A 15,404-nucleotide genomic window follows, 5' to 3' on the forward strand; every position below is an offset into this window, starting at 1 on the left:
CATGGGGAAATGCCACAGGGACCAATCAGAAGGCAGAGTCCACGCTGGGCCTGGAGCAGGGCAGCAGCTCTAAGGCCCACCTCTCAGCTCTGCCTCCTGGGGCTCTGTGAGCCACAGCCCTTGCAGCCTCAGCTGGAGCCACGGGAGACGCTACCTCCTCATTTCCTCGAGGCTCAGTGATGGTCGCTGTCTTCACGATGGGTTGGTCGACCCCTTCGATCAGGACCCAGTTGCCAGCAGGAACACGGTTCACCTCGATGTGGTACCTGGAAGGCCACAGGGCTCAGCAGGGCAGCTGTCCCATCAACTTGCATGGAGTGCTGCTGCACACCCGCACTGACCCGGAGCATTGTGAGCAACAGATGCACACAGGCAGGGATGGGAGCAGAGTGGCCCCACAGCCACACAGAATGACATCACATGTGGGTCTGGGCGCACCGAAAGCTCTGGGTGCAGAGTGGCTGCCTGCGGTGTCACTGGACAAGGACGCCAGCAACAAGACAAGACACACTGCCACCTGCCCAGTGCTCTGGTCCCCTCCTCGCCTTGGAGGACCCGGTGGATTTGGAGGAGGAACAGGGCCATCTGTGGGGAAGAGCACCCAAGGAGTGGACAGGACAGGAGGGATCTCTGCTCGGGAGCTGAATGCTGGACACCCACTGACTTGGTGATAGCTGTTACAGGGATCCATGAGAAGTTTGTTTTTTAAGCACTGGGGACTGTATCCAACCCCTGATACTGAGCTACATTCCCACTCCTACCCCAAGTCGGGGTCTCACTTTCAGTAAGTTGCCAAGGTTGGGTTTAAACCTGCAATCCTCCTGCCTCAGCCTGCTGAATGCTGGGATGACAGGTACTGCCAAGCCAGCTCAAGCCTTCTCTTTTGGGCAGATAGTAGAGGTTAGGAAACAATTTTTGGGGGGAAGAAATGTAAAGGTTGTGACTTCAGGGACACCGGAGAATGTAATTCATTCCAGCCACCCAAACACAAAGGCCAAGCCTTTGGCATTAACTCAACTCTTCAGTCCTAGTGACCCTGGGTAAGAACAAGAAGTCACAGAGGGAGGGCCGTTTCCCTCCCTGCTCTGAGCCCAGCAGCTCCTGCTGCCATGGTGACTGCCCCCTCCCCTCACAGCACCTGGCCACCGAGATCCAGAGGCGGCCCACAGTGCAGATCTGAGAGTCCTCCTCGTCCTCCAGGGTGTAGTTCTCCCCCAGCACCTTTACGGGCTGCCCAGCGTGGATGGTGCCACTCAGCACCCGGCCGAAGGCGTGGAACTGTACTCCGTCGTCTGTGCTGTACATCTTGGTGGTGTGGCACATCAGCGGGCCCTGGAGGAGTGTGGGACACCATGGGTAACAACAGTTGCCACCTCCCCCGCCAGCTACGCAGTTTGGGGAGGACCCAGACTCATGGAGGAGGGGCTCTCTGGGAGGGTCCCACCTCTCGCTCTGCCTCCCCATGTGGGGTTCCACAGGAGACAATGGGGGTACAACGCATCTGCTTTGCTGGGGGTTGAGAGCCAAGGAAGAGCAGGTTTGGGACGGCAGCTGCCGGGGTTAGGCAAGATCACTTGTCCTAAATCCCTCACAATTCCCAACAAGCCACATGCAGCTAAGGAGAGATTAGACTGCCCAGGAACAGCTGGAAAGGACTATTTTTGGCTTGTATTTGGGTGCCTGGGGATCAAACCTACTCTGTACCAACAGGACGAGCTGCCTTGTGTGGAGTCCTCCCCGTGTAATAACCGAGGAACATCCCCTAACTCATGAACTCTCAGGCAGCCTTGCACCCAGCCCCGCCTCACATCCTGGCCCGGGCCTTGAGACCTGGGCAGCCCAGGCAGACTCCCAAGGCCCCACAGCTGGTGCTAACAACAGGCTTCCCAATCCAGACCAGGTTCTGCTCACGGGAAGGACAGCACCATTCTGGAGAGGAGAAATCAGTGTCCCGAGGGAGGGAGCCGGGCTGCATTCTTACATCAGGGTCGCAATCGCTCATGGCCTCGCCGAGGTCGGAGTCCACACCCCCAGTGTAGGTGTGCTCGATCTTGGGCTTGGCGCCCACCTTGGGGGACGGGATGTGCTGCACACACATGTCCACAAAGCCTGGGGAGAGAGGGCCACGCTGCACAGCAGGCTCCAGACTCACGTGCGGGCAGAGCCTTGGAGGGCCTGCGCTGCTGCTCCCATGCCCACAAAGCCCTGGCTCCAGGAAGTGCAGCTGGGAGGCTGGAAGATGAGGCCCACATGAAGTAGGAAAGGGTGGGAGGTGGAGCTCGGGATGCCAGTTCCTCGTAACTCAGCTGCTGAGAGCTGAGGCGCTGTAGCAAGACATGGCCAGACCCCGGCACAGACCACACCCATAGAGCTAGGTCAGGGCCAAGCTCTGCACCTCCACAGGACGCTCCCCAAGCTGATCCTTCACTATGCTCCTGTTCCTGAAGGTCGATAAAGCACACCAGGGAACACTCAGCCAGGGTAGTGGCATAGAAGGCTGAGAGAGGACAACCATGAGTTCAAGGCCATCCTGAGCTACAGGGACCTTGTCTCAAAAAACCAAAAGGGTCAAAGACGATGTTCATTATCCATGGAGATGGACATGTCTATTGTTTTGTTTTACAGTGCTTTTTAAAATTTCCTTATTCTGAGACAAGGTCTTGCTTAGTTGTCCAGACTGGCCTTAAACTTGCAAATCCTCCTGCCTTGGCCTCCCAAGGAGCTGGGATGACAGGTGGGCACAGTACCAGCATCCAAGCTGGTGCCAAGTGTCGCAGCCTGGGCCAGCCTTGCACAAGCTAAGCTTAGCACGCCCAAGCTGTAGTGGACCACTCAGCTAGCACATGTGAGTCCTGAGTTCGATCCTCAGTCCCAGCAAATCCTATCTAAAAACTGTAAAGTATGCTCTGTGCCTGGTTCTGACCAGTGTCCCCACTGCACTCAGAGATCGCCACCTTTTCTGGATCATCCACAAAAGGGCCAGTGCATGATCCAAATCCAGTCTTCTCCCAACTAGCCATGCTCTTACGTAACCCTGACCTCATGTCCCCAAGCCCCAGCGATGCTGTTCCCGGGCCCAGCCAGAACTCAAAGGCAGCCCCTCACCTTCCCACATGCTCCTGCAGTTCCGGGAGAGGCCCTCTGCTTTGTCACTGAGGAGGGCGCCTAGGCACACCCACGGGTGGCATGGACTCAGAACTCCGCACCACATGGGTAGGGAGTGCTCATGAGACAGAGGCCAGAGGGGTGGAGAAGGTGATACAGGTCTGGGCTTTGTCACCTGTAAACTCCCCGAAGAACTTCTTGCAGACCAGGCGCAGTAGGGGCCGGATGTTCAGCTTCAGCTCCTCCTTGGTCAGGTGGATACCGAGCTCGTCCAGGGTCCTCGGGAGACTGGTGTCCACGTCACCCACCACCTGCAGCGTGCAGGACACTGGGGTCAGTCATGGGGATGGGAGGCTGGGGACAAGGCAAGGAGCTGTCACACTGAGCCCGCCCTGGGAGGTGTCAGGAGCCACAGCACCCCCTCCATGTGGAAGCCCCACGTGCACTGCAGTGCTGCCCCCTGGTGATGGTGATGCAGCACCGCTCCCACTGCCCTGGGAGGCACAGATTTAGAGATCACTGCGGGAGGAAACCAAAAAAGGCCACCCCAGCCTTCCACCCAGCGGGACCAGAACGGAGACAGGCTAAATCATTCCGGCAGACTCAGTCTGTACCAGGCAGGTTCTATAAATTTCTTTTATTAGCCTGATGGGACCCTGTTTCCCACAATGCAGTTTTGTTATTCTGCCTGTTGCTATGCTGGGTGCCGGCGTCCCAGCAGGCGAGGAGCTCCAAGGGCAGGTGCGTGCTGGCCGAGCCTACGGCAGGCAGGAAAAGCAGAGGCCGAGTGAAAACCCCAGCCTGCGCATCCCCCATGTGCCTGCACTTCTCCCCACACGCAACCGGGTCCTCCGCGCACACCACACACGTGTGCTCAGCAGCCAGTCCTCCAGTTCTCCCTGCCTTCCATCCTTTCTCTCCTTCTCTGCCTTTCTCCTGGTATTGGGGATCAAACCCAGGGTCGCATGCATGCCGGGAGGTGATCTACTACTCAGCTACCTCCCCAGCCCAATCAATCAATCAATCAATCAATCAATCATCTACATAGAAAAGATCTTGCTAAATTTCCCAGGGCTGGGCTCAAGATTGCCATCCTCCTGCCTCAGCCTCCTGAGCAGCTGTGTTTGGGGTGCACCACCACACCTGGCTTCATGTAGCCATTCCTTTCAACAGCTGTAAAATATTTGAAGGGATATACCAGAATAAATTCAATAAAATATTCATAAGTGAAAATTTAACATCTCGTTTTTCTTTTCAGTCAGATATAAATAATACTGCAATAGTGCTCCTATACTGTCAACGAGCAAGGAGGTTTTCACCATTTGACCTGTAACTCATTTCCACGGCTGCAGTGACAAGTTCTAGTGTGGAGTGATTGGGTGCATCACACCGTGCCCCTCCAGCTTCCCCAAAGTCCAGTGGCAGTGCTGAAATCAGGAGCAGCAAAGAGGCTTGGGCCCAAGAGAGGACCCTGCACCCCGCTGGGGACCGGGGACCTCAGGCTTGGCAGGACAGTGCTGAGCAGGCGGGCAGAGGACTGACTGGCAGCCATGCTCACCTGAGCCAGGATCTTGTAGAGGGGCTCCAGGACGAACTCCACGAAGCTTCGCTGGGAGCTGCTGGTTGGGGCCTTCTTTGTGAACTTCCGCCTGCGGAGCAGATGTGCTCCCAGTGACCAGGGAGAAGGGGGTGGCATCAATGAGCCAGGCGGGTCTGAGGAGCCGGAGGGAGCCCCGTGCTGTGATCTCGGCTTCCAAAGACTCCAGGGCTCAGACTGCTGTGGGACCACCACGCCCCCCATCTGCCTGGCCTGCTGGGAAACCAAACACGCTCCCCGCCCCGCACCCTACTCACGTCTTAGGGTTGAAGTAGATATCACCCCAGAGTCTTTTAGCAAACTCCTGATAATTAATGTCACCTGCAGGAAAAGGCACACAATTACACCTACCTAGCACAGTGCTGTCTGAGGTTCTATTTCAGGTGCCCAGGCGCTTTGCGGCTGAGGAATCCTGGCACCTTCCTCTCTGGGGCCCAGGCATTTCCTTCTACCCAGGTAGGCATGGACACTGAGGCACAAAGGACAGGGCGGATGACTGCGCTGGAGCCCAGGCAGGAAGGAGTCCAAGTCTCCTTCGCAGCAGGGCTGGTGTGGGCTGGAACCAAGTCCCCCCTGAGGGAATGGACTTGGCACTACCTCAGCCCGGATCCAGCTGGGAGCTCTGCTCTGCCCTCTGCCACAGGTCACCACTGCCCACAAACCCTGCTCCCAGCAGGCAATCACCCGGGCCTCCAGGAAAAAAAAAAAAGTGACCTGGGCTCATCTCCCAGTTTGGTGCAGTCACACCAAGTCCTGGTGGGATGTAGCCAAGCAACTGTGGCTGTGAAGACCTGAGCCACTGCTCCTGAAACAGCCACTTCTTCCGATGCCCAACGTAAGCCAGGCCTCCCACCCGAGGTGGCCCCAGGGCACACACCCACTTTCTCAGCACCAAGTCCCCACCGGACACGCACTCGCGCTCTGGAGCCTTTTCCCCACGTGGCTCATGACCACGTCCTCCTCTCCCTCCCCACTCTTCTCAAGTGCGATGCCACCTGCACCATGATCACTGCACACCTGTGTGCTGACTTTGCAGCCTACGCTCCTGGACTCCAGGGCCCCCCCCACTCTGGCTTCCAACCTCCCTGGGATACCTCCTCTTGTGCAGCCCCTCGTACAGTGCCATCCTGCACCTGCAGCCCTGTTCCCATCAGCAGCGTCTGCCCAGGTGGCCTTTCCTGCAGTCAGTCTGTCACAGCTGTGGGACAGGCCTGACCCCACAGCTCCTAGGCACCTGCAGGGTATGGTGTCTGGGACTCCCTCCCCCCACCCACAGCGCCTGCTTCCTCTGTTGCCCTGCCCTGCAGACTCTGGAGCGGCCCACAACTCTGCGCTAACCACCCGAGGGAGTCTGATGCCCCTGGGTGGAGGCCCTGGGAGCAGGAGATGGCTCACGGCATGGTGCATGTGCGTTCAGCAGTTACAGTCCTCCGAGAAGCTCTGTGCCTTGCACAGGAAATGCAGGGCAGGGCCTGTGACCCCTGGCCTGCCCCTCGGTGCTGACCTCCAAAAGCCCACGCATGGCTCTTCACAGGGCGATGGTGGCACCTACACTGGTTCCTTCACAAACTGACAGCAGCCCCAAGACAGGAGGCTGTTCCTACCGGAATCCAGGCACCTGTGCAGCAGTGAGAGTACACAGGGACAAGAGACCCGAGTCTGCTGCCGCAGCCTGGCTCAGATCCACTCCACCCACTGCTCACTTGGCTCACCCTTCTTCTTCGGGGTTATCAGCGGGACAGAATCGAGGAATGCGGAGTCACATGCCCAGTCCTTTCCAGACTCGAGACAGGGTCCCGCTAAGTACCTAGGCTGACCTTGATCTTGTGATCCTCCAGCCTTAGCCTCCCAAGAAGCTGGGATGGATCAGAAGTGTGCACCACCACTCCTGGCCGCTGACCAAGTTTTAAATGTCTTTCTGGTGTTTACAAACTGCTCAGCCCACAGCCCCGGTGGGATTGGGAGGGAGCTGCTTCCCCAGCAGGCCACTCACCAAAGGTGTCAGCGTAGATCTTGGCGAAGGAGCCCAGTGTGAAGCAGATGCTGTACTGAGAGCTGGAGAAGCAGACGTTGCCCAGCAGTGGGGAGAGGATGAGGTTCTCGTCGGTGGAGTACATGCTGTGAGAGAGCAAGGGTGAGCCAGGTCCGGCCTGGGTGCAGCACTCTGAGAGGGACTGAGGAGGGCCAGCGGGGCTGCTCTGACTCGGAGCCGCACACCGGGCCCCAGCTCGGCAAGTCACCCACACGGGAGGCTGTGCGGGACAGGACGGGACGGGAACCGGGGAGGCGTGGGGAGAAATCTCAATGTGGTAGAGAACAGACACTGCCGGAGAGAGAGAAAGAGCAACTCCCCACTTCTGCCACCTGTGCCTACTGATCCTGTGCCATAGGGGTTTTGCCTTAGATGGTCAGGTCCAAACTTTACTTACTTATATTTTGCAGTGCTGGCCTTGCAAAATGTTAGGCAAAGCTCCCACCCCAAGCTATATCCATAAGGCCAAAACTTTTAGTTTTAAGTGTCTTTTGTGAGATACAATGCTACCCAGGCTGGTCTCAAACTCCCCAGGCCTATGGGACTGAGGATGTAACTCAGTGAAAGAGCACTGGCCTGGAAGGCACAAGGCCCTGGGTTTGATTCCCAGCAAGCGCGCGCGCGCGCGCACGCACGCACGCACGCACACACACACACACACACACACACACCAAACACATCAAACTCCCGAGCTAAAGCGATTCTCCTCTCAGCCTCCTGAGTAGCTGGGAGTATGCATGTGCTCTACTGCGCCAGCTTAAAATATTTTGGGCCCTACAGCAGTCAGCTGTACAGGAGGCACAGCTCGGGACAGCAGGGCAGCGTCAGCCCTGGCCGTGCTCATCCATGCTGCGATCTTGCAGAGTGCCTCAGTGACCCCACAGCACGTGCCACCCTTTCTCCCAGAGCAGACTGAGCTGCAGCATCTGTCCAGTCCTATGGGGCAGTGTGGTGAGGAGACAAGATGACTGAGAGCTGGGGGTGACTGCAGGAGGCGAGACCCCGAGCTGATGAGGGCCATGGTGCTGACGGCAAGACCCACCATACCCTGGGGCATGAGCCAGGAGGTGCAGCACAGCCACCTCGGGTTCTCAGTAAGACCAGGACGTCCAAGGCCGGCACCCACCTGATCAGCCCGTTGACCTCGTCCACGATGTGGCGCAGCTTGTAGTAGGCGTCGGTGGGTGGGAGCTTCAGCTCTAGGATGAGCCGGTCGATCTTGTTAATGCACACGGTAACTGCCAGCCTCTCCTGCACCGCATGCTTGATCAGCCGCTCTGTGTTCAGCATCACCTAGGGGCACAGGCTCAGAGGTGGGATGTGGTGGGGAGGCAGGGAGCGTCAGGAAGGGCCAGGAGGACCTGACGCGTGCTCTGGTGCGAGAAGGGCCGAGACGAGGGTGCCCGGGAAACCTGGACTGGCCTGCTTGCTCCAGGCGGAACCAGCACAGCCATGCTGCCAGGGGAATCGGGGATCTGGGAGGCCGAGTGCTGCTCTTTTCCTGTCTCTCCATTCGCCTGCAGAGCTGGGGATGGAACCCAGGGCCTCACACACGCTGGGCAAGCACTCACACTGAGCTCAGCCAGTCCTGAACAGACATTCTGGGCACACAGGCATGCAAGCACCGGTGGGCAGGTGACCAGGAACTTCTGGCTGCACTTTCTTTTGTAGTACTGAGCCTCCTCCCCACATTCCAGCCCTTTTTGTATTTTGATTCTGAGACAAGATGTCACTAAGTTGCCCAGGCTGGGCTCGAACTCCTCTCGCCTCAGCCTCCCAGAGTGCAGGATGCCAGGTGTGTGGCTCACTGCCCAGATCCTGCTTCTAATACCAGGCCTCCCTGGAGAAGAATGCCCTGACAGAACAGCTAACCCTGAGACCGGAGCAAGGACGTTTTCTGTGCCAGAAAGTCAGGAAGAGTCCATGGGGTGGGACAGGTCCGGGGATGAAAAGGCGGGCCCTCAAGAGCACTGAGATGTGAGGCCTGAAGTGGGTTTCAAGAACCGAACCTGCCATGCTAGGCATGAGCTAGTGAACAGTACAATTCCAACCACAAAACCTGAAGCAGCCTGGGCGTGGTGGCGCATACCTATAACCCCAGCACTCGGGAGGCTGAGGCAGGAGGATCGCTGTGAGTTCAAAACCAGCCTGGGCTACATAGTGAGTTCCAGGTCAGTCTCACTACATAGTGAGACCCTATCTCAAACAAAAAAACAAAACAACTAGGAAACCTAGTGAGACCCTGTCTTGAAATAAAAATATAAAAAAAGGGCTGGGGCTGTAGTTCAGTGCATCCTAAGTATCATCACTTGGGTGAAATCCTGAGCACTGTTAAAAAAAAAAGAAAGATAAATACCTATTTGTAACAATCAGACAGAAAAGCATCAGAGGATGGTGAAGCCACAGGTACAGTCTGTTATGGAATAGAATACTCACCAGCACCCCACACATTAACTTTTCCCTGGAGACACAGCTGGTCCACTCTGGTTAAGTGCCCCAAGTTAGGACTGTGCTCCTGATGGGATGGTTACAGCTTCACTTAGGTAGCGCTACTGACAAACAACCTCACGCAGAAATAAACTCACACCGAATGAATACGCTTCCAAAATGCCAGTGTCATAAGAGATCAAGAAACCCTAGGGAGCCATTCCAACAAGAGAGCCTAAACACACAAGTCTTCCACACCACCCACCGTCCTGGACTGGGGCAACTATCAGAGGCAGCCTTGGGGAGTAGAGCGAGATTTACTGGCATAACATACTGCATCGGGGGAACTTCCCGAGTCCCATGACTGCACTGTGTCCTCCTCACAAGATCAACTCTCAAAGGGGAAACACACACAGGCAAGTGCGTAAGAGAACACAAACCAAATGAGGGTGACAAAACATTTTGTTAAGTGTGAAATTATTCCCAGTTCATTTAAAGGGATGACTCTGACTCCCCCTGCTGGCTCCTGCCAGGGAAGACACAACGACCAAGTCACCCACCTTCCTTCCAACTGAGGGGGTAAAAAGATACCCTGGCCTTTCAAGCCCAACCTCTCAGAAGGTTCTTGAACTTTTAAAACCCACTCAGGGGACTATGGGTTCCTCCCTCCGTTCCTTTATGTTGTTCCTTTTGTCTTGGGGCTTCCAGGACTGCTGTGGGCCCCACCACTTGGGCCTCAGCAACAGGGAGCGAGCAAGGGGACCTTCACCTGGTCCCCGTCTGCAGCCTTCAGCCCAAGGACGCCCATGTCCCCACTCCCAGCCCACGTGGTGCCCACGGCCAGTGTGGGGACCAGCACAGGAGGAGGACCAGGTGCAGGGCACTCACCCCCTCTGCAGCGTCGATGAACAGGACCACACCGTCGGAGATGCGCAGGCCGGCCGTGACCTCATCGGAGAAGTTCACGTGTCCTGGAAGGCGATGCCAAGTGAGCTGCCTCGGCACTGAAGGGCAAAGCTCTGCGCCACAGCCCCTTCCCGGCCTTCCAAGCCACATTCCTGGAGGACGCTTTGCACAGCAGCCTGGGTGCAGAGGGCACAGCACGACCCACGGAGGTGGGCAGAAGGGAGAGGTGGCCTGGGTGTGTGTGGGGATGTGCGCCCACACAGGGGCTGCAAAGGGCAAATCTTCCAGGGCACTGAAGAAGGAAGCAGGATCCTGCAGAGGGCAGCTGCTAACATGAGAAGCCTGGAGCCCCTTAATGGACAACCCCTTGGAGTGGAGGGAGGGGAAACTGTGCGTGCACCTCTCTGAAAAGGACACGGGCCCTGGTGGCAGGAGCAGGGTGTCCCACCTGGGGTGTCCATGATGTTGAAGAGGTACGACTTCCCCTTGGTGTCTGGCAAGACCACTGTCACAGGGGTGCTCTTGATGCCCACGCCTCTCTGGAAGGCACACACAGCCGTCACCGCCCTGCCTATGCGATGACACAAGCCAAGCAGCTGCCAGGTCTCCCCGTCTCCCAGGCAGTGGGGGTTTCTGCCCAGGCTTCTAACCAGCCCTGAGGACCAAACACCTTCAACAACATGTTGGGGTGGGGCAGGGTGTAGAACTGGTTCATATACATTAAAAGTACAAATGAAAATGAACAAAGTTGGAGAGGTGGCACACTGATACAGTGCTTGCCCTGGTTTGACCTTTAGCACCACAGAAAAAAGGGAAAAGAGAAAAGAGCAGAGCAGCCAACTTCCCCCAAAGCTGCACCTGTCACAGGCGGGCTTTTCAGAGTGGCTGGACCTAGAGTGTGTGATGCTGGGATTAGGGGCCTGCGATTCCTACATCAGTCCACCGAGGGGTTTGGCACCACCCTACCTAAGCCAGGGGCAGGAAGAAGCTGCTGCTGTCACTCGTGCTGGTCACTCGCTTGCTTTGCCCCCTTCTGCCCGCCATGAACTGCTCGTCCTCTGTGACGCCCCTCTGCCGTGCTGCCCCGCCTTGGAGCCATCCGACTACGGACTGAAAGCTCTGTGCACTGCGAGCCAAGTAATCCTTCTTCCCTTTTAACTTTGGGTGTCGGATATTTTGTCTCAGCAATGAGAAAAAAAGTAACTAAGGACAGTAAAGCAATTATTAGGCCTTAAAAAAAATTACTAGGCCTTAACAAGAGTCTAGAGTACTAGAATCTTATCCTCTTCCTATATTGGAAACCAGGATATAATTAAAATTTTGGGTGCCAGTGATTTAGCTCAGTGGTGCCATTCCTGCCTCGAAAGCGCAAGGTCCTGAGTTTAATCCCTTGTACCACACAAAAAAAAAGAAAAAGAGAAAATCTGGGGAGAGAAGGGGTGTGTTGAGACAGGGTTTCATTATATAGCCCAGACCGGCCTTAACTCACAATTCTGCCTCAGCCTCCCAAGTAAATGGAGTACAAGGGTGTGTAACCATTTAGGACTAAAAAAAAAAATTATAATAGGAAATAAATATTTAAAGCACAACTCAAATATATATTAAAAATAAGAAAAAAAAAGAATAGCTAATAGTCATTGATTTTTTTATTTTTATTTTTAGAAATATGATCTCACTATGTATTTCAGGTTGGACTTGAACTCACTGTGTAGCCTAGGCTGACCTTAAACTCAAACTCATGGTGATCCTCCTGCCTCACCCTCCAAGGTGCTGGGATTATAGGTGCACACTACCACACCTGGCTTCACTGATTAACCATCCTGTGCTGACACCATTCCAAGTCCTTTTGGCTAACAATGCTGACATATTTGAGCCTTCCGTGTGATCATTTAGGAAAAAAGGGACAGAAATAGAGGTGGGCACAAGAGCTAGGAGAGAGGAATAAAAATCCAGATGGGAAGACAAAGAGAAGCTCAGATACTTGAACCCCTTCTCCAAGAGGTTCCTGGGGAAACTGAAAGCCTGGGTCTCAGGCCAGGTCATCTTCCAGATACTAAGAGCGACTTCCTTTTAAAATTCACAGAAGCACTGGGGACAGTGGTTCCGCTGCCTGCCTTGCAAGCGCAAGGGCTCAAGTTTGATCCCCAGTCCCAAAAAGTAAAACAAAATAAAATAATAATAATAAAATCCACACAAGTTTAAATATCCACGGTTTCTGTTTTTGCTTTGGTACTGGGGATTGAACACAGGACCTTGCACTTGTGAGGCAGGTGTGGTACCACTGAGCTACATCCCTGGCCCCATGGTTCCTCTTTATGTGAGAAACCTAAATTATAAATAAGGAACAAAATAAAAGCTGGGCAATAGGAAGCAGGGAGGCAAAGCTTTCTCAAAGGGAAAGGGGACCGAGACAGGCAGGAGGGTGAACGTCCCCGTGCCTGGAGCCACTCCACAGCGGCAGGGCAGAAGTGCCAGGCACACGGCAGACACTGGCCTCAGACGGGCCTTTCTGGGCTATGCTCAATCCTGCCAGGGACACTGTGCCTCACCAGCTCTCATTCCATGACGAGGGGATCACAACTCACATTTTGATGAATTTATTACAGTAAAAGCACTGCACTGATCCCCGCCTCCCGAACACACTTGTCGCATCCCTTCTGGCCGTTCTGGGAGCAGCTCTGGAGTCCTCTTTCCTGAGGAAATTTCCGAGGTGTGATAAAACATACAGCAAATGCTGCGGCCACACACTATCCAAAGGAAAGGCAGCTGCTAAAAACACGACGCTGTGTCCTGTCTGCCTTTGTCATCGGATCTGGCACCGTGTGACTTAAGGCTCTTCCCCAAAGTCAAGGTGACCACGGAAGGGAAATGTTTTGAATCGTGACTCTGAGGCAGCCAACACTGCAGCTCGAGGCACGGAGAGAGAACTCCAGAGACGCTGCAGAAACTGGCAAGGGCGATGGGATGAGTGTGGACAAGCGAGGGGAGGGTTCTCAGGGGGCTCAGGGCAACGAACCTGTCTTTTACTGTAATAAAATTTTCCTCAAGACTTAAAATATTCACTGCACTTTTGATCCTACTCTGAATCAACAGGGACAGGGGAAGAGGCGTGGGGCAGGCTGAGCAAGAACAGGCCTAGGCGCTGTCCTCCAGGGCTACCCACTGAGAAGCACAGTGTCTGGGCACACTCACCTCCTGCTCCGTGAAGAGGATGTCGGTGTAGCACAGCTGGAAAAGACACAGCGCTGTTACGACCTGAATTCAGCCTCCACCCTCAGCTCGTGTCTGCCTCGGGAGGGCCAGAGATCCTGGGCTTTGAGCGGGGGATAGGCAGGGGCGGTGCTGCCAAGTGGGTCTGGCTGGAGAGCCGTGCGGCAGGCAGTCAATCTGGCTGAGACCGAGCACTGAGACTCGGTGCTCCAGGCAGCCTCATTCACAGGCATTTAAATTTACGACGAAAGCAATGAGGTCCGACTGTATGGTATTTACAGAGCAGGCTAATAACCAGACTATGAAGGTCGGACTTTCACAACTGAGGGACCCCCAGTACAGAGCAGGGCATGTAAACACCACAGGTTAACACTACAGGCTCCTGAGAAAGCGGAGTGCTGTTCCTTCGGGCTACTAATAGAGGCCAGACAGACACCCAGCTCTGCGGGCACCAAGTCTGCCGAGTGCAAGGCAAAGGGAGGGGAAGGAGACGCCCCTCCGCTCCCAAGGGCCCCCCTCGCCTGCGCCAGCCCCACTTACATCCTGGTCATAGCGCTTTCGGATTTCTGGGTGCGTCTGCTCTATGAGGCAGTCCACAAAGCAGGTCTGAAAGGAAAGAGCTGGTCAGGACCTGCCCCCGCAGAGGCAAACCTGTGGTGTCCTTCCCGCACTCCCAGTACACCACGTAACCGAGGGACGAGAAGGGTGCAAGGAGGGTACAGAACAGCAGAAGATCAGCACGGAGGCCACAGGAGCGTTTTTAAATGAAACACAAAAGCCCTCCTGGACAGGCATCCCCTAGGAACACGGTCCCGTAAGGATCAGTGAGGCTCCATTTCCCACGTCTGTCTAGACACAGACGTGGCTCAGGGACGCCCGCGTGGGGAGAGCCGGCCGGGAACCCTTGGCGTCACCTTGCCGTGGTGGAGATGGCCGCAGAGGGTCACGTTTCGGATGAGCTCCGAGTTGTCCATCAGGTCAGCCAAGAAACTGGAAGCAGGAAAGAGAAGAGAAGGAAGGGGCTTTGGCAGAAGTTTTCAAACACGGAGTAGTGCAAGTCGAGGTATTTTCAGGCAGGAACAGACTTCAGACTGACTGGAAAAGGCAAGGAGGCAGAATGGCACCATCTGCGTGGGGCTGGCTTTGGGGACAAAAGAGCTACCCATGGGACGTATCAGAAGGAAATTATCTTGGGGATTTCAGCAGTAAAACTCCAGTTGGTTGGCTGGTTTGCGGTTTGAGACCGGGTCTAACTATGGAGTTCAGGCTGGCCTTGAGCTCAATATGTATCCAAAATGGCCTCAAACTCACAGCGATCCTCCTGCCCCAGCCTTCCGAGAACTAGAATTACAGGCAGGTGCCACCACACTGAACAATAATTAGATTTAAAAAGAAAAACAAAACCAATACTGGAACTAACACAAATTATGAGAACTGTCCCTTTAAAATGCTTTAGGCTAGCTAGGTAGGGAAGGGTAAATCTATAATCCTAGCAGTTTGAGAGGCTGAAGCAAAACAATCTCAAGTTTGAGGCCAGCCTTGGCAACTTACCAAGACCCTGTCTCAAAATAAAATACAAAAGGGCCAGGAATGCCCTGCATTCAGTGTGGGAGTAGGCACCACACCAAACCTTTAGGTGACATTGATGGTCTGCAGGCGCCCACGGGCTCAGCATCGCTCTGCGAGCTTCTCTCGTAAAGGCCGTCAAAGGCCACTAGCATGGCACTCGGGATGCCCATCCCCATTGTGGCCAGCAGTGGCCCCAGCTGAGACCCACACCACCGACAGCACATGGCCTCTGGGTGACTGGGTCTGCCCTCAAAGGTCAGAGACTTAAAACTCCGTAACTGAGAATGCAAAGGAATATGAAGCAAGTTCTGAAGGTTACTGGAAAGTTATTTACAATGTCTGAGCTGGGCATGACCCATTACAGCATGCTGGGAGCCTGGGAGCCCAGACTGGGCAGCACAGCACCTTAACTGGCAGAGGAAGCAGCTCAGTGCACAGGCCCTGGTTTAACCCCCAGCACCCAGCACCAAAGCAAGCAGTTTGACGACCCAGCAAGCTGGCCATTTCAGAAAGGGGCCTGGCTTTGCTGAATTACAAGAGGTCCTGTTTTATAAGCAA

At 55.1% G+C, this 15,404-nt stretch overlaps 1 protein-coding gene across 3 annotated transcripts in view; it reads right to left on the reverse strand.

Annotated features, from left to right (window-relative positions):
• Positions 1–15,404, reverse strand: part of Eftud2 (elongation factor Tu GTP binding domain containing 2) — a 40,042-nt gene that overhangs the window by 12,756 nt on the left and 11,882 nt on the right. For all 3 annotated transcript variants that reach the window (XM_010642929.3, XM_033763082.1, XM_033763083.1), the window contains exons 5-17: positions 14,192–14,267; positions 13,818–13,883; positions 13,260–13,295; positions 10,516–10,606; positions 10,050–10,132; positions 7,861–8,027; positions 6,696–6,820; positions 4,960–5,023; positions 4,664–4,754; positions 3,281–3,416; positions 1,982–2,109; positions 1,139–1,332; positions 155–266 (exon numbers count right to left, since the gene is read on the reverse strand). In XM_010642929.3, coding sequence (XP_010641231.1) covers positions 155–266; positions 1,139–1,332; positions 1,982–2,109; positions 3,281–3,416; positions 4,664–4,754; positions 4,960–5,023; positions 6,696–6,820; positions 7,861–8,027; positions 10,050–10,132; positions 10,516–10,606; positions 13,260–13,295; positions 13,818–13,883; positions 14,192–14,267 — 1,369 coding nt within the window. The remainder of the gene's footprint in view (positions 1–154; positions 267–1,138; positions 1,333–1,981; positions 2,110–3,280; positions 3,417–4,663; positions 4,755–4,959; positions 5,024–6,695; positions 6,821–7,860; positions 8,028–10,049; positions 10,133–10,515; positions 10,607–13,259; positions 13,296–13,817; positions 13,884–14,191; positions 14,268–15,404) is intronic.

Source organism: Fukomys damarensis, unplaced genomic scaffold (genome assembly GCF_012274545.1).
Source record: "Fukomys damarensis isolate Sample0158 unplaced genomic scaffold, DMR_v1.0_HiC HiC_scaffold_13, whole genome shotgun sequence".
In the NCBI taxonomy this organism is placed as follows: domain Eukaryota; kingdom Metazoa; phylum Chordata; class Mammalia; order Rodentia; family Bathyergidae; genus Fukomys; species Fukomys damarensis.